The 19311-nt window shown below is 47.8% G+C and overlaps 1 protein-coding gene across 3 annotated transcripts in view; it reads right to left on the reverse strand.

The window, feature by feature from the left end:
* Positions 1-19311, reverse strand: part of LOC149290396 (uncharacterized) — a 186141-nt gene that overhangs the window by 156898 nt on the left and 9932 nt on the right. For 2 of the 3 annotated variants that reach the window (XM_089489270.1, XM_089489267.1), the window contains exons 1-3: positions 11859-11900; positions 9786-9954; positions 8837-8957 (exon numbers count right to left, since the gene is read on the reverse strand). In XM_089489270.1, the coding sequence (XP_089345396.1) occupies positions 8837-8957; positions 9786-9860 (196 nt within the window). In that variant the 5' untranslated portion in view covers positions 9861-9954; positions 11859-11900. Of the gene's footprint in view, positions 1-8836; positions 8958-9785; positions 9955-11858; positions 11901-19311 lie in introns of those variants that run through there. The other variant, XM_089489269.1, reaches the window with a different exon arrangement.

Below are 19311 nucleotides of genomic sequence, written 5' to 3' on the forward strand. Positions count from 1 at the left end.
GAGGAGAGCTTGCAAATATTTGTATTATTTTGCAACTAAAGAGAGAAATTCTCCAAGGATTTCAATGAAATCAACTGTGTTTTTGACTTATTTTTCAGTGTGGAAAGTGGTCAGTGCATTGCTAATATCTATATCTGGACATTGGCTTCTGTACTTTGCTATGTTATTGTTGTGCTGTATCTGGGAGCGTCACCCTCAGATTGTGCTGTATATTGGCTTTTCAACGCGATTGGATTTCATAGCCAAGATGGATCTGAGAGCCAGTGTGCTAATCCTTTTTTTCTAAGATATTTGTACCAAGCAACCATTGCATTCAATTTGGTTTCAGACCATTCTTCCCCCCAGGACACATTCTAAAGCAATTTAAACCTTTTTGAACATTCGGTTTCTGCCCTCAAGCAACAATTACAGTATAAATATCTGCCCTGGATGACTGTTCTTTGACGTCAGTCCAATTACAGACAGACAGTCTGTTGGTTTACATGGTTAAGAATCTCAGTGCTCTCGCCAACCCCACTTGTCACAGGAGCTCCTGACTTCTCTTCCCATTTTGAACCCTCAGCAATTGGAATCCAGATCCGCCTAAGTAAAGTATTACCATTATGAAAGTCTTACATCTCTTGACCACTCCCAATTGTTGTCTAGTTCTTCTGCATGTGTGTGAATGCTTACGTGTGTGTGTGTGTGTGTGTGTGTGTTTTGCTTTTCCCCTAAATAAAATATAAAAACCTATTTCAAATGCATTTGGAGTTCTGTGTGCTTCCGGGCCTGATATAGTTGGGCTGAATCCCGAGTTCACTCTTGCCCCAACCAAACTATGGCGGGATACAGACGGGCAAAAAGGGGTGTATTCATGACGTCATGAAGGTAGAGCCTTCAGACGGCCCTTACCTGAATGCCGCCATGAACACGCCCCCCGCACGCCCCAAGCGGGAAGAAGCGGCATTAAAAAGGTGCTGCTTTTTTCCGCTTCTTTTTGATTTGCGGCGTACGTGCGCAGCTGCGTATGTAAGCTGCTGCAACGGTACGCCCAAATTACTACGCCGCAAATATAAGTTGCCCGTTTAAAAGCTCCGTGTCAGCTGCGTCGCATAATGGGTCGGGATCTTGGAACATGCGTGGTTTGCAGTCAAGCTTTAATTGCAGCGTCCGCTGCCATGCAGCTATGGAAGCTGCGGCACAGCTGCGGCGCATTTTAAGTCTCGTAACCCTAACCCTAGAGCCACTTGTGCGCATGCGTTGCTAGAATCGCGGGAAGTTGTAAGTTTTGCCGGCGGATGTTTTGGTTGTAGAAAGTGATAAGGGAAAGTTTGGAATTTAAAGTGACCCCCTACACACATTCCTGCGCCATTTTCACCTGGGAACGGGCACAGTTCGGCTGCTCCTGGCACAGCTGTGCGGCGGCTCCCCTTTGGCACCAGGCAGGATGGCACAGCCATCCACCAGCACCCCGAAAAAAGGCAGGGGGACGTCTTGGTCTCATACTGAGACGGCTGACCTCATAGCTATATGGTCCCAGCCAAACATTTTGCAGAAACTGGAGCAGTCCTACCTGAATGCTGACACATATCGAGAAGTGGAAGAAGCCATGAGAGCTGCTGCACCGGTACACCAGAATTGCTACGCCGCTAATTTAAGTTGCCCATTTAAAAGCTCCATGTCTGCTGCGTCGCATAATGAGTTGGGGTCTTGGAACATGCACAGTTTGCAGTCAGGCTTTAATTGCAGCGTCCGCTGCCATGCAGGTGTGGAAGCTGCAGCACAGCTGCAGCGCATTTTAAGACTCCTAACCCTAACCCTAACCCTAACCCTAACCCTAGAGCAACATGTACGCATGCGCTGCTTGGAAAGTTTGGACTTTAAAGTGCACCCCAACACACATTCCTGTGCCATTTTCACCTAACAATAAAAACCCCTAAAACTGTAAATATTTACATATATACAAGGGAGGTGATGGGGGATGGCAGGGGGACAGCGGTGGCAGCGGCGACAGCTGTGGCTGCGCATTGCAGATTCAGCAGGAGCGCGGGGACCAAAGGAGAGGAGGCATCTATGATGCTGGTGACACTGGCAAAGTGCAAGAGGACAAGGATGCCAACACCAGCTGATCACCAGCTGGCAGGAGACCACCATTGTTCTTGGGCAGAGCGGGGGGAAAAGTTTTAAAGGGGCTTGGGCACTTTAAATGTGCCCATAGGCTTTCTGCCGCCGCTGCTTAGCACCCGCCAGCCGGCAAAGGAAAAAAAAAAAGCCCCGTTTTTGGCCGCCCGTGAGGAGCTCATGGAAAGGGCACTGGGATTTCAAGAGACGGCACTAGGATTTCAAGAGAGGACACTGGGAGTTCAAGAGAGGAACCTAGAAGTTAATGTGAGGGCACTGGGATTTCAAGAGAGGAACCTAGAAGTGCAAGTGAGGGCAGTGGAAGTTCAAGAGAGGGCCGTTCAGAACCAGGAGAGATCAATAGACAGGTCAGACCAGGAGCAGAGGTGACTCAACACCACCTTGGAAGCCCAGACTGTTCTGATGGGGCAAATGCTGGAGATCATGAGGGGAGGGCAGGGTGGCCCGAGACGCAGAAGGGTACGTAGGGAGCAGGGTGGAAGAGGCAGGGCTGCTTTCCCCAGGGTCGTGGACGAAGGGGTTGAGCAGCAGGAGCCCCCAGCAAGAGCTGGAAGAGCCAGGGCTGTCCCCAGGGTCGTGGAGGAAGGAGTAGGGCAGCAGGAGCCCCCAGCAAGAGCAATCCTTCCAGCTGAGGAGCAGGGAGTTGCCATGGAGGTGGAGTTGTCTCAGCAGCCTCTTGCTGGGCCATCCTCCAGCCTCTTCAGTGACTCAGTGGCAGTCCCACCGCCCACACCCCGCCCCCAAAGGCAAAGGGCAACTAGAGGGGGCCTGGGATCAAGGGGCAGGGAGCACTGACAAGGCACTAGGTCCCATGATGTCCCATAAAGACATCATTTCGCCTCCCAGGGCATGTGTTCCCTCCCAGCCCTATCTACTCTAGTCTACCCTTCCTGTTCTCTCCTCCCACCAGGCCTGGCTCACTGGTCCCCAAACCAGCAATGTCCAAACTCTGTCCTTCCAGGCGTTTGGACTTCATCCCCCAGAATCCCCAGCCACCTTGCCCTGTGGTCTGAGTGCTACCTCCCAGCACTCCTGCCTAGCTGTCACATTCACACTCACAGCCACACTGCCGCAGTTGCGCATAATGAACCACACAATTTTTTTTAAAAAAATAAACTTTTTTATTAATAACAACAATAAAAAAATTTGACTATATACAATATTTACAAAGGGAAGGGGGAGGGTGAAGGGTGGTGGTGAAGGGGGGATGGCAGAGGGGGCAGGGGAGGGAAGCTGCTTCAGGGAGGGGGAGGAGGCAGTGGGGCGGGCAGCCGGCGGAGGATCTCTTGCAGAGTCTCCTCCATGGAGGAGACTCTCTCCGCCAGCTTGTCCACCTTCTCCTTCAGCGCAGAGAACCTCCGCTCCGTCCGGTTCTCTGTGGGGGGAAAAGAAAGAGGATGGTTAGGGTCAGCCTGTGGAGCCCATCACCCACTCCCACACGCAGGGTTTCTGGGTGCCCCCGCTCCCTTCCCTGGGTTCACCTCTGCACTTACCTTGCTGCCGGGCTTGGGGGACTCGATCCAGGGTCCTGGCATCCAGGGCCAAGTCCCCTGGCTCCCCTGGCAGGCGGCGACTCGGGCCAGGCTCCTCAGCGTCGGCGACAGCAGCAAGGACTTCAAGCCCTGCAAAAGAGGAAGGAAAGGCCCAAGTTACCATGCTGGCATGGCAGACGAGGGCACAAGTGTCGTGGGGGCTGCAGTCAGGCAACCCCCACCCCTCACCCTGGGGACCTACCTGCCGCCAGAGGAGCCTGCTCTGGCTGCGGAGGGGCCACAGCAACTGGTCCTGGCTGTGGCCCACCCTCGGGGACATCCTCGTCCCCCGAGGATGGTGGAGAGGGCGACCTGGCACGGTGCCCTCCCTCCCTCCGCCTCCGCCTCGGCCGCACGCCTGCAGAAGGGAAGAGGAGGGATGGCATTGGCACCATGCAGGAAGGAGAGGAGGGCAAGGGAAGGGTCAAGGAGGGGAGGACAGGGCATGGCAAGAGCTCTGACTTACCTGGAGGACGGCGATCTTCCGGTCTTGGCCGATCACCCCTGACCCACAGGTCCTTCAGCCGCGAGAAGAATGGTGGCCGCTTGTCAACCGGGGGCTCCTCTCCGAAATCTTCAAGGGTTTCAAAGAACGCTGCCTTGAGAGTTTTAAACTTCACTCTACATTGGTGCAGCGTTCTTTGAAACCCTTGGTTTCGGAGGGCACGAGATGACTCGAGAAAATGCCCCCGGTTGGGCTTGTTCGTGCTGGCCATCACCCTCCTCGCAGCTGCCTGTGGCATCAGGGAGTCCAGGAGGATCCCGACCTCCTCATCGGTCCAATAGGCGATTCGGACCAGGACCCTCCTGCGTGGCGCTGCCATGTTGATCGCCTTTCCTGGGGTCTTGCACAGTTGCGCACGGGTATATATGGGCACCTGCGGCTCAGGGCCGTTAGGCCAAGGTGGTCCTAGGCCAATGATAGCTTTCAGAGGAGCAGTTTGAATCTCTCCCCCAATAGATGCCCTCTGGGTGCCCTATTGATACATTCAAATGGGCCATTAGGAAAGCTTGAATTTGAGGGGGATTGATACATTGTCAAAGGGGCAATTGGCAGTTGGAGCTGATGTATCTTTTTCACCCAGGAAAACAGGCGCCAGGAGACCTTTTGTGTGTGTGTGTTTGTGTGTGTCCCCCTCAGGCACGTGGCAAAACATGCCCACAGCACAGATCAGGAATGATAGGCAGACTCAAACTGTGGATAATGGGATACATTTATTCATGTGCTTATGCTATTACAGAACATTGCACTCTGACATCACAGATGATGGCACAGGAGCCATCCTTCAGATTCTCCTTGTCAGAAAAAAATCTGCCAGGGCATTCCTCACATCCTCCCCTGCTGCCTTCTTGGCATCCTCTTCATCCGCCGTGATTGCTCCCAGGGTGGGCAGCACAAAACGGCGCCTATATCGCATGCCCTCATCCAGGACCCTGCCCTTGGTCTCACAGATGTTGTGCAGAATGACACATGATGCCAGGATGGGCACCACGGTCTCCTCTGCCACCTTTGTTCTTGGGCAGGGCGGGGAAAAAAGTTTTAAAGGGGCTTGGGCGCTTTAAATGTGCCCATAGGCTTTCTGCCGCCGCTGCTTAGCTGCGCAGCTGCGCATCCGCCAGCCGGCAAAGGAAAAAAAAAAGCCGCGGTTTGTGCCGCCCGTGCGGAAGCTGCCCCTTTCTTTGCGGCGTCCTCCGAGGCGGCGGTATAGAAGCTACGGGTTCGAAACGGACCCAGGTGAGGCGTCTTCACTGCCCCCCGTGTGGAAGCCCCGACACCTGAAGCACGTCCCCGGGGCGGGCGGTCTGGAGGCTCCGTATTCAGCAGAATACACCTCCAAGACGTCTTCTCCTGCCCGTTTGTATCCCGCCTATATCTCTCTTTTCAGCTAAGTACTGAATTCCCCTAAAAGCATTGCACTTGTGGGTGTCCTACCCAAACACAAGCATTTGGGATAACAAAGGGCCTCTGGAATCAACCATGGACCTAAGCAAACTCAGTTTGGACAAAAACATTATAGAAAAAGGAATTTTTGTGTCACCTTTCCTCTCTTCATAGACATTGCTGATAACTGCTATATGGAACGCCTTAATATCCCTGAAAACAAGGGCCTGAGCCATGTTCTCACCAGTTCACTCAATCCAATTCTTAAAATCTGTCAGGTTGGTGGCTGCCTCCCAATCCCCAAGGCCCCTCTCCTGGCCCTTCCCAGAGGTCCCTTCCTAACCGCACAGAGCTAAGTGATCCTGGATTTGCTCCTGCCTTCCCCTCCTGGCTCCCAGAGGCCTGGTCCCCTTCCCTTTCTCCCTCCTCTCTCCAACCTTCCCTCTTGCCCATCTGCACTGCTTCAGCATTTCACCTTCAGCATCTCTCCCCTCCCTTTCTATTTTTCACATTCCCTCCATCTCTCTATCACAGACAGAAACACAGTGTGTGTGTGAGGCATAAAAGGGACAGTTTGAGGCCCATTTGTTGAGAAAGGCAGGATATTCAGTATACAAATAATGTATTAGGAAAGGCAGAACAAGGGGGCTGGGGCCTGGCTTCCAATTTTGGTGAGGGTCAAATGCCAGAGAGGATCCTTAAAACAGCTTTAAGACATCTCCAAGACTGGGATGGATTACTCTTGGGGATGGGGGGGGTGACATTGCCTCCCAGGGGATCTCAGAGGCAATCCCACATTGTGTCACCTTAAAATATGGAATAATTGTATTATTATGCAGTCTGTTTACAGTGGATCGAAGAATGGATATGATTAAGATATGATAAGTTATTAGAAATGGAAAACACAAAAAGGTTTGGATATCATGCCTTCTTGTGGTATGACCAAATTAAAGCTAATACAGATTTTTGCCATCACTTTATAAGAAATTTATTGTTTAGAGTAGGGGTTAAAATTAAAAAAACTATTTTATAGTCAAATAATATCACGGGTCTCTATTCAAGAAGCTTTCTATAGAAGAACAAAAATGGAGGGTCAGAAATGGTTAAGATACAGGTACCTGTTAACAACAGAAAAAAATTATTTAATAATGAAACCTAGCAATGAGAGAGAGAACAAGATTAATAAGAATTGGTTTCTGTTTAGACAAATTTTTGAAAGGTATAAAATTGATAAAAAAAAGAGCATGGTCTTACAGATAAGAAAAATGAAATGGATGCTATAACCTTTGACGATAAAAGGGGACATACTTCAAAATATTACAAATTATTGAAGCAAAGGAATTTGGAACAGGAAAGTGTGAAGCATTGTATGATAAAATGGGCTCAGGACACAAAAAATACAATAGAAATTGACCAATGGGAAAAATCTTGGCGAGATATAATTCTTTCACACTTTGTCAAAATTATCAAGAAAATTATATTAAAATGATGTATCGCTGGTATATATCCCCAGATAAACTAAGCAAAATGTACAAGAATGGAAGCGGTAGTTGTTGGAAATGCAGTAAACAAAGAGGAACTTTTTACCACCTTTGGTGGAAGTGTACAGAAGCGGGGAAATACTGGGGGAAAATACACACTTTGATGTCAAACATGTTAGGAATAACATTACCATTTAGTCCTTTATTATTTTTATTAAATATGACAGGATTATTAGAAAAAGTGAAAAAAATAGATGTATTATTTTATATATGGTTACAATAGCTAGAATTGTTTATGCTAGTTCCTGGAAACAGAAAAGAATTCCAACAGAAGATGAGTGGATAAATAAATTAGAAGAAGCAATGCAGATGGATATATTGACTGCCTCACTAAAGGATCTGGATAAGGAAAAGACAAAAAGGGAATGGGAATGCCTAAAAATTTTTGAAGTAAAAAGCTAATTAAGAAGTAAAAAACTTTTTATTTGAACATGTATACCTAGGAGATATGAAATGGTTAGTAAATTAAAATATGCATTTACTTTGAGGAAGCCACAATATATATTAGAATTAAATAATATAATATAATGTTTTAGATCTACATAGTTGTTAGTTTTTAATGTTTGTTTTGTTTTGAGTTTTGGTATTGAAACCAATGTTTTATGTATGTTTGTTTATATGCTTGCAATGTTTGTAATGTGATGTCTGTTATTAATAAAATTTTAAAAAAATAAAAATATGGCATAATGTTCTGCCCCTCAATATACCACAGCATCCCTTTGGGAAAGTGGGGGCCATTTTGCTACTGTTGGGCCCACTCTGAGCCATTGCAGGGCCAAGGGAGGCCTTTTCCCCATGAAGCCTCTCCAGAACCTCAAAAAGCTGGAAGAGGGGCCACAAAAGCCAGGAAATTTGCTCAGGAAAGGGCTGAGGACCATTTAGGGCAAAAAGCATTAATCTCCATGGCTTCTTTCCACAAAATCGTAGAATTGGCAGTTTAGGATTGGATATTTATAATCCTTACAAAGTGGAGAACAATAGTGCCTCACTAAACCTAGAAATCCCAAGATTCCACAGGAAGTTGTTATGACAAATTACGTGTGTCAACATTGTGATGTAGCAGCTAAAAAGGCCAATGTGATCCTAGGCTGTATCAATAGGAGTATAGTGTCAAGATCAAGGGAAGTAATAGTGCCACTCTATTCTGTTTTGGTCAGGGCTCACTTGTAATAACTCTGTGTCCAGTTCTGGGCACCACAATTCAAACAGATGTTCAGAAGCTGGAGCATGTCCAGAGGAAGGAAACCAAAATGGGGAATGGTCTGGAAACCATGCTCTCTGAGGAATGACTTAGGGAGCTGGGTATGTTTAGCTTGGAGAAGAGAAGGTTAAGAGTGGATATGACAGCCCTGTTCAAATATTTGAAGAGATGTCATATTCAGGATGAAGCAGGCTTGCTTTCTGCTACTCCAGAGAAAAGGACATGGAACAATGGATGCAAGCCACAGGGACAAGAGATTCCACTTAAACTTTAGGAGGAACTTCCTGAGAGTAAGAGCTCTTCAAAAATGGAATATACTCCCTCAGAGTTTGGTGGAGTCTCTTTCTTTGGAGGTCTTTAAACAGAGGCTGGATGGCCATCTCTTGGGGGTGCTTTGAATGTCTATTCCTGCATGGCAGAAGATTGAACCGGATGCTCCTTGTGGTCTATTTCAACTCTTTGATTCTATTATTCTAAAGTGGAATCATAGCACTCTGACAATGAATTATGAAAGGGCCCTCAGTCTTCAAAGGAAGTGAAATGGATTCAGGTTCCTTACCCACAGAGGCTACATTTCCATAATTCTCCATCATCACATAACTATACATCAGTCTCTGTTTCTTCGTTAACAGTTTCCATTCCTCCTCAGTGAAATATACAGCCACATCCGCAAAGGTCACCTGCAATAGAAAATAGCCCTGATCCAGAGAGTGACTAAACAAAAGGGGAGGAAAGCACATGGTGCATTGCAAATATTATTTCATCACTTCAGAATTCAGTCCAGGAAATAAACTTTAAATTCTGCAAGAAAGCAAAAAGCTACAGCCTTTGACATCCAGTTTGTCTCGAATCCTTTCAATATAATATACAATATGATAAACAATATAATTTCGGCTATTTCTGGAATATTATTGATTGATTAACATACTGACTATCCCAACATGTATATTAGTTTTCATTTAGCCATATTTCACCTAATTTCAGAGGCAAATTTCATTTTTAATAAACAGTTCTGGGGAGTACTCTGAGCTTCAGGGCCACTGGGCCCACCCTCAATTTAAGTCCAGAGATATTCTTTCATATCCCCCAGCATTTCACAGATGGGGAAAGCAACACACATGTGGACAAGCAACACCAGAAGTGGGTCAAGATGGCCAAAGTTGTTAATGATAAAGATCACACAAGCGAGAAAGGGTACAGCATTTTGCTTTTGGCTCAGACTCCTGGCAAGGGCAAGACCCTGCCCCCTTCTCTCCTTCCCTCTCCCCTCTCTTGCATTGATGGGCTGTAGACTCTTTTGAACCTGGAATGCACTTTGCAGCAACTGAACTGACCTGAAGAGAAAGGAGGAAGAGAGTGAAATAGGACATTTCCTAAGCCCCTGAAAAAATGAGGAGACAGAGGATTAACCAGGACTCTCTCTGCCAAACTGGGACAGTATCTTCTTCGCTTGCTTTCATGATCCAGCCCAGACACAGATGAAAATAACAGTCAGGATGGCAACTTACCAAAGAGCTGTTAACCCTCGGCAGCCTCTTTCTGTTGGAGCCCAGCTCCGTCTGCTTGGCCTTTATGTTGGCCATCAGGTGGGCAGGGGGATCCTGGTGGCCCTGCACTTTGGTCACTTCCAGCAAACAATGTCCCAACGCTGTGTACAAGGGGATTGCGATGAAGTTCCTGAGAAAAGAGACCAGGGTAAGGCTTGGTTTAGCAAGAAACCCTGCAGCAGTCAAAGACACAGAGAACAGCATCCTGCTGATGACATATGCAGGTAACCTATGCCTCCTTTGGGCCGATGTAGAGGTGAGCATCCCCTTCCTCCCTCTGCACCAAACAAACCCCCCTGGACCTAGCACAGACTCACTGCAGCTCCCCTACACAACACTTACTCCATGCCTTGTGAGAGTAGCTGGGGATCAGGGGATGGGGAATTGGAAAGGGTCCTGACTATGTCCTCATAGCTGGATGTGAAATGAGTGCATTATCTGCTGAAACCTGCAGAGGTCCACAATGCCCTCAGAGGAAGATTTCTTCAGTTTGCTTCTGACTACAGAAACACAGCTGGATGCTTCTCTAATACCTCACACCAACACTCTCACCAGGCACGGAATGGCCATGCGGGATGCCTTCTACAACTGTATGGTAGGACCTGGGTCACTGAATGGCCAGTTGTAGTCTGATTCCATTCGGAGCAACACTGGAGCATAGACGGTTTTGCTGGGTCAGGCTGTCTGGCCTGGTGGTTCCTCATTCTCCCAATGGCCAAACCAGCAGAACTCTCTATGCTCCAGTGTTGCTCTGGGTGGAATGAGTCTACAAATGGCCCTTCCTCAGGGAGGCCCCCGGTCAAGAAGGGCAGGAAAGGAGCTCTCTCTTCTCTGGTTGCTCCCCTTCCATGGGATCCAGCCTTCCTCCCAGGATCAGGGGGCACCAGAGGATTGAGCTGATGGAAAGGGAGCACCCAATTCCCATGGCAGTCTTCTGCACGCAGAGAAGTCACAATTCTGATAGTGTCTTTGCCCATGTGGAGAGTGCCCATTTTCCACACTGTTGCCTGTCCATCTTGTCTTGGGAATATCCTGTTCCAGCCACATACAGACCTAAATCCTAGCCTGTATCCTATGCCTAGTCCTGATCAGAGTAGAATCACTGAATCAATTGGGTTTATCTATATGTCGACTCACCAGTCACTTATGGTTTCAGTGGGTCTACTCTCTAGGGTTAACCAACAGGATTCAGGACTCCTCAGATTTTTAAATGCAGGAATGCAAATTTTTCATGCTGTGTCATCATCACTGATGAGAATTTGACTTCTCTTTCACACAGAGGAGGAGGGGGAGGACCTGCTTTATGTCCCAGGTGAAGAAGCTCTAGTTCTTGGGCTGGATGAGACATGAATTACCTTACAGATCTAATCCATGCCCTCCCATCATCATGGCCCCCTCCCCATTTAAACACTGGTCAAAATAATTACTTTATTTTTGCAGATGAGACTATTTTTCTAAGCTTAACTGCTGTGTTTCCTATGTCAGTCATAGCAGGAGCATGAAGTATGAACCTCCTCCCTCTTCTTGCTAAAGCCACATAGAAATTGAGGCATATACATTTGTGTGCATTGTTTCTGAATGGATCTATTGTTAAAATCACAATTTCTTCATTTTTCCTTGAATATTTTTTAAAAAGATGCAAACTGCTGAATACGTTGCACTTGATATAACAAATATCTATAAATGTATAGCTTTATGACTTGAATATTGCACCCTGGATTATGCTCATTTGGGGTAAGTGAAGACGTATATAAATTCATTTTATAAACCCAGTGAAACTAATATTTCACAAAGTTCTAGTAAACAACACATACACACACAGTTCCCATAAAAAGGACTCACTTGCGTACTGTGTGTCTGAGGTCTGGAAATCTCCCTTCCACCTTCTGGGAAGACAATGCTGTTAGAGAGCGAATTTGGGGCTTTATGCCTGCAAAGCATGGGCTCACTCTCTCAGCTGCAACATTTCCATACAATTCTGGACTGAAACATTTAAACAAAGGTCCTCTTTCAGCTCCAGGAATAAAAGCCTACCTTCAGTACAAAGACACTGACTTCTTCAGCCCCAGAAAGGCCTCTTCTGCAGTCCTTTATGGCCGGAGCTTTCCTGGGTCAGAGTCCGTTTCCTCAGCCGTAGAGAAGGGTTTCTCTGAGTGCGAAGGAGGAGGAGGTCCACAGGGCTGAGGGAGGGAAGGCAATGGGGAAAAGGTCAGTGCCAATGGCCATGGAGGTCAGAAGGTGACAATGCCTAGGAAACTCCTCTGAGTCCCAGCCATTCTAGGAATGAGTGGCAGGAGTGAGTCCAGGGGGCTGAGGGGGTCTCCTTTCCCAAAGGGGGAGGCAAGGACCGGTGGGACCCCACCAGCTAGGGCCCAAAGGGAGGGTCTCTGTCCCAACTCTCTCTCCCAGCCCCCAAAGCCCAGCCTCCCCACTGGCCCTGGGTCCCCAGAACATTATTCCCAACAGTCACAAGCAGCACAAAATGGCCACCAGAACACAAAATGGCTGCCTCTTCCTCAGCACTTGGCAGTTGGCAGTTTGACGCCTTCAGGGAACCCAAAATGGAGGATGAAAGGGCCTCAAAGTCGGAAGGGCCCCAAACAGGATTTCTGATCCTAAAGAAAGGTTTTCCTGATTGCACCCGATGGCTGTGAGAACACAAAAAGTCCCCAAACAGTCCCTTATCCTTGTTTGTTTGTTTATATGTTTGCTTGTTTGTTTCATTCTTGATAATATGAGACGGTCTGGTCTTCCATCTTGCCTGAAAATCTATTAATAAGGAAACTGGGGAGACTTTTAAAACCTCCCAAAGGAGCCACTTTTGGCCTTTTTTGGGGAACAAGCCTTCTCTTAGAAGCCAAAGACCGATGTTTGTGAAGAAGAAGAATAAGGCTTGTATTAAAACTATCCTCCCCATTTCTGATCCCTTTTAAAACCCTTGTTCCCCAGAAGGAGCAGAGCTTTGTAATAAGAAAACCCTCTCAGAAAAGAGACACAAAGAGACACACTTCCTTCCTTTTGGCCCAAGGAGCCAGGCCTCCTTCTGACTCTGGAGCCTCAGGAGAGAAAGAGAAGCCTCTGTTCAACTGAGGCCTCAGAGAAGGTTCAGGAACAAAATGGCCACTGGAACACAAAATGGATGCAACAGAAGATAGCCAGGGATGGTGGGAGGGACAGGGGTTCCAGCCAATCAGGGCCAGGGATGGTGGGAGGGATTGGGATTCCAGCCAATCAGGGACAGGGATGGTGGGAGGGATTGGGATTCCAGCCAATCAGGGCAGGGATGGTGGGAGGGACTGGGATTCCAGCCAATCAGGGCCAGGGATGGAGGGAGGGACTGGGATTCCAGCCAATCAGGGCCAGGGATGGTGGGAGGGACTGGGATTCCAGCCAATCAGGGCCAGGGATGGTGGGAGGGACTGGGATTCCAGCCAATCAGGGCCAGGGATGGTGGGAGGGACTGGGATTCCAGCCAATCAGGGCCAGGGATGGTGGGAGGGACTGGGATTCCAGCCAATCAGGGCCAGGGATGGAGGGAGGGACTGGGATTCCAGACAATCAGGGCCAGGGATGGTGGGAGGGACTGGGATTCCAGCCAATCAGGGCCAGGGATGGTGGGAGGGACTGGGATTCCAGCCAATCAGGGCCAGGGATGGTGGGAGGGACTGGGATTCCAGACAATCAGGGCCAGGGATGGTGGGAGGGATTGGGATTCCAGCCAATCAGGGCCAGGGATGGTGGGAGGGACTGGGATTCCAGCCAATCAGGGCCAGGGATGGTGGGAGTGACTGGGATTCCAGCCAATCAGGGCCAGGGATGGTGGGAGGGACTGGGACTCCAGCCAATCAGGGCCATGGATGGTGGGAAGGACTGGGATTCCTGCCAATCAGGGCCAGGGATGGTGGGAGGGACTGGGATTCCAGACAATCAGGGCCAGGGATGGTGGGAGGGACTGGGATTCCTGCCAATCAGGGCCAGGGATGTTGGGAGGGACTGGGATTCCAGCCAATCAGGGCCAGGGATGGTGGGAGGGATTGGGATTCCAGACAATCAGGGCCAGGGATGGTGGGAGGGACTGGGATTCCAGACAATCAGGGCCAGGGATGGTGGGAGGGACTGGGATTCCTGCCAATCAGGGCCAGGGATGGTGGGAGGGACTGGGATTCCAGCCAATCAGGGCCAGGGATGGTGGGAGGGACTGGGATTCCTGCCAATCAGGGCCAGGGATGTTGGGAGGGACTGGGATTCCAGCCAATCAGGGCCAGGGATGGTGGGAGGGACTGGGATTCCAGACAATCAGGGCCAGGGATGGTGGGAGGGATTGGGATTCCAGCCAATCAGGGCCAGGGATGGTGGGAGGGACTGGGATTCCAGCCAATCAGGGCCAGGGATGGTGGGAGGGACTGGGATTCCAGCCAATCAGGGCCAGGGATGGAGGGAGGGATTGGGATTCCAGCCAATCAGGGCCAGGGATGGTGGGAGGGACTGGGATTCCTGCCAATCAGGGCCAGGGATGGTGGGAGGGACTGGGATTCCAGCCAATCAGGGCCAGGGATGGTGGGAGGGACTGGGATTCCAGCCAATCAGGGCCAGGGATGGTGGGAGGGACTGGGATTCCAGCCAATCAGGGCCAGGGATGGTGGGAGGGACTGGGACTCCAGCCAATCAGGGCCATGGATGGTGGGAAGGACTGGGATTCCTGCCAATCAGGGCCAGGGATGGTGGGAGGGACTGGGATTCCAGCCAATCAGGGCCAGGGATGGTGGGAGGGACTGGGATTCCTGCCAATCAGGGCCAGGGATGTTGGGAGGGACTGGGATTCCAGCCAATCAGGGCCAGGGATGGTGGGAGGGACTGGGATTCCAGACAATCAGGGCCAGGGATGGTGGGAGGGACTGGGATTCCAGACAATCAGGGCCAGGGATGGTGGGAGGGACTGGGATTCCTGCCAATCAGGGCCAGGGATGGTGGGAGGGACTGGGATTCCAGCCAATCAGGGCCAGGGATGGTGGGAGGGACTGGGATTCCAGACAATCAGGGCCAGGGATGGTGGGAGGGATTGGGATTCCAGCCAATCAGGGCCAGGGATGGTGGGAGGGACTGGGATTCCAGACAATCAGGGCCAGGGATGGTGGGAGGGACTGGGATTCCTGCCAATCAGGGCCAGGGATGGAGGGAGGGACTGGGATTCCTGCCAATCAGGGCCAGGGATGGTGGGAGGGACTGGGATTCCAGACAATCAGGGCCAGGGATGGTGGGAGGGACTGGGATTCCAGCCAATCAGGGCCAGGGATGGTGGGAGGGACTGGGATTCCAGACAATCAGAGCCAGGGATGGAGGGAGGGAAGGGGATTCCAGCCAATCAGGGCCAGGGCTGGTGGGAGGGACGGGGATTCCAGCCAATGGCAGCCCCTCAGAGTGTCCTCATGTTTAAAATTCATATTTCTCCCCCCATATTTTCCCCTGAAAGATAGAGACATACTCCATTTGATTGCTCTGTCTTTCTAGTTCAACCCACTTTATATCATGGTTCTATTCTGCCTCTATCATTCTTAGCCATTGAACCGCCTCAAAATAACATTTGAGGGACGGAGCTCCCCATCCTCCATTACTTTGATCCTCATATAATAATGCCTTAGTTAGTCTGTCTTTTTTATTCCCTGATATCCTTTTTAATATTGACCTTTCCCTTTTCTTTAAAACTTTACTAGGAATTATTTCTGGGATCATTTGAAATAAATATAAAATCTTTGGTAATAACATCATTTTAAACATTCTGATTTTTGTTAACATTTTCCTTTTTTACTTTTCCATTTAGAAATCTGATTATTGATTTCCCCCTTAATTGATTATAATTACCTTGTACAATATTATCTACCTTAATTGGTAAATTTACACCTAAATATCTCATATTTTTAATCCCCAATTTCAATCCTTTTGGGTTTCTTTTTGTTCCGGCCAATTCGTATTCATAAACATTATCTCTGATTCATCCATATTAAAGTTAAGCCCAGAAATGTTTTCAAATGTCTGAAATATTTCCAATGACTTGATTACAGCTTCATTCGGTTTCTGTGTCATTATCAGAGGATCATCATCTGCAAATGAATCCAACTTCATCTCTTCTTTGTCTATTTCATATCCCTTTATCTCTTCTGATCACGAATCATATTTGCAAACGCTTCCATTGCTAATATAAGTAATAAAGGGGAAACTGGGCAACCTTGCCTTACTCCACTTTCATTTTAGATTTTCTTGATTTCTCTCCATTTATAATAATTTGTGCTTCTGTATCATTATGTATTTCTTTGAGGGTTTAGCTAAACCTTTCCCCTAATCCAAAATCCCTACAGATTTTATATAGATATTCATGATTTATTCAATCAAATGCTTTCTAAACATCTAGTTTTATCAAAGCTAATTTATTTTGTATTGTTTGGCATGATGTAGTATTTTAAATATATTCCTTATCGGTTCATAAACATATCTGCCTTCCTCAAATCCATATTGTTCTTCTTTAATTAAAGTAGGTAAATATTCTTTTTAATCTCTTGGCTAGGATTCTCATAATAATTTTATAATCTTGATTGCTTAATGTGATCGGATGATAAGATTCAGAATTGGCTGGATCTTTATTGGGTTTAAGTATCGATATAATTTCAGATAGTTTCCATGTTTCTGGGATTATTTTATTATCCAATATTTCATTGTAAATTTTAGTCAAATGCTCACTCGGTTCATTTTTAAAGGTTTTATAAAATATAGATATGAATCCATCTGGGCCAGGAGATTTAATTCCTTTTAAATCTTGTATTACTCTTTCTACCTCTTGTTTAGTTATTGGGGAATTAATATGATTACTCTCTATTTCCGTTCTGTCGAGTCGTTCGCTTTTGATCCTTTGGTGGGACACAACTTGTGCAGCCCTGCTTTAATAGAGGACATGTTTATCAAATTTGCAGATGACGCCAAACTAGGAGGAGTAGCTAATACCCCAGAGGACAGGATCAACATTCACAAGTTTGAAGTATGTCCAGAGGAGAGTCATCACAATGGAGAGACTTAGGGAGCTGGGGATGTTTAGCCTGGAGAAAAGAAGGTTAAGAGGTGATATGATAGCCCTGTTTAAATATTTGAAGGGATGTCATACTGAGGAGGCAGCTAGCTTGTTTTCTGCTGCTCCAGAGAACAGGACCCAGAACAATGGATGCAAGCTCCAGGAAAAGAGATTCCAGCTCAACATTAGGAGGGACCTCCTGACAGAAAGGGCTGTTTGACAGTGGAACACACTCCCTCAATGGAGAATGAGGGAGTCTCCTTCTTTGGAGGCATTTGTCAGATATGCTTTGATTGAGATTTCCTTCATGTCAGAAGGAGGTTGGACTGGATGGCTTTGAGATTACAATGTGACAATCTCAATGCTTCAGGTAAGGATCTCAATGGGCCAGTCTCAATCCTTCAGGCAAGGAGCATCAGTCTAAACTCATAATAGTCCCATCACAATCTTTCATGAAAGGTGCCTCAGGCTGAGATCTCAATGGGACAGCCTCAATGCTTGAGACAAGGATCATAACCCTTTGGTCGCTAAGCGCCAGGCTCAATCCTTCAGGTAAGGAACACCTGCCTGAAGTCAATAAGCCCATCTTAATCCTTCAGGGAAGGAACATCAGCCCAAAGTCACAATGAGTTAGTGTCAGTCCTTCAGAAAAGGAGCATCAGTCTGAGATAGCAATGGGCCAGTCTCATGTGTTCAGGTAAGGAAGGAGCAGCCTGAAGTCACAACCTCTCAGGCAACACGAATCAGCCTGAGGTCACAATGAGCCATCCTCAGTCTTTCGGGAAAGAAGCATCAGCCTGAAGTCACAATGGGATAGTCTAAATCCTTCAACCCAGGAGCATCAGCTTGAATGCACAGTCTCAATGCTTCAGGCAAGGAGCATTAGCCTGAGATCACAATGGGACAGTCTCAATCCTTCAGGAAAGAACATCTTCCTGAACTAACAATAGTTTGGTCTCAATCAATCAGTAAAGGAGCATCAGCCTGAGGTCACAATATGACAGTCTCTATTTTTCAGGCAAGGAGCATCAGACTTAAGTTACACTGCGCCAGTCTCAATCTCTCAGGCAATGAGCGTCAGCTTGAGGTCATAATGGGTCAGTATCAATCCTCCAGGTATGAAGCACCAGTCTCAAATGACAATAGTCCCATCTCATTCCTGCAGGTAAGAGGCACCAACCTTAAGTCACAATAGTCCCGTCTCCATTTTTCAGGCAAGCAGCATCAGACTGAAGTCACAGTGGGCCAGTCTCAATGCTTCAGGAAAGAAGCATCTTTGCGAAGTCACAATAGTCCTGTCTCAATCCTTCATGCAAGGAGCATCAGCCTGAGATCACAATTTGGACAGTCTCAATGCTTCGGGTAAAGAGCACCAGCCTGAAGTCATAATAGTCTCATCTAAGTCTTTCAGGCGAGGAACCTCAGGGTGAGATCACAACAGTCCTGTCTCAATGCTTCAGGCAAGGAGCATCCGACTGAGGTCACAATGGACAGTCTCTATCTCTCAGGCAAAGGGCATCAGTCTGAAGTTGCAATGTGAGATCTGGAGTCAGTCCTGTGCTCAAAAAATAAAATCCATTTGAAACTAAAGAAGCTTTATTGATGAATCCAGGCAGAAACATCCATTAACACCTTTTTGCAAAGGATGAAGTCCAAAGAAACTTGCTCAACCCCTCCCTAAGCCAGCCCCCAGTCCTCAAGCTAAAGCAACACAAGCAAAGGTTGCATAGATACCAAGGTTGTCTCTACTTCCCTTCCCTTCTCCCAGACAGCCTCACCTTGAAGAGCGGTGTTCCCAAGCCAGCTTCACTCCTCCTTGAGAACCAGTCTCCAGCTGCAACCCCATCCGTCTTTCCAAACGTCCTCCTTAATCATCTGTCTTTCTAACATTTCCCACTACATGCTTTCTATAACCCATCACTCTACACTACTTACTATGAACTACAACTATAACTCCTACTTTAACTCTAATAATCAAACCCTAATATTTTTAAAGTTTATGACAGGACACTTATACACTGACACGCAATGGGCCAGTCCCAATCCTTCAGGTATATAGCACCAGTCTGAAGTGACAGTTCTCTGGTCTCAATCTTTCAGGAAAGGAGCATCAGCATGAGGTTGCAAAGGGCCAGTCTCAGTCCTTCAGGTATAGAGCACCATCCTGAAGTCACAATAGTACCATCTCAATCCTTCATCCAAGGAGCATCAGACTGAAGTCACAATGGGCCAATCTCGGTCTCTCAGGCAATGAGAATCAGCCTGAGATCGCAATGGGCCAGTCTCAATATTTCAGGCTAGAAGCATCAGCCTCAGGTTGCAATGGTCATATCTCAAACCTACAGGTAAGCAGCATTAGCCTAAATTCACAATGGTCCCATTGCATTGCTGCAGGCAAGGAGCACCAGCCTGAAGTCACAATATGTCATT

The sequence above is a fragment of the Sceloporus occidentalis genome, unplaced genomic scaffold, assembly GCF_023333645.1.
Source record: "Sceloporus occidentalis isolate IW3139 unplaced genomic scaffold, rSceOcc1.0.p SCAF_39, whole genome shotgun sequence".
Classification (NCBI taxonomy): domain Eukaryota; kingdom Metazoa; phylum Chordata; class Lepidosauria; order Squamata; family Phrynosomatidae; genus Sceloporus; species Sceloporus occidentalis.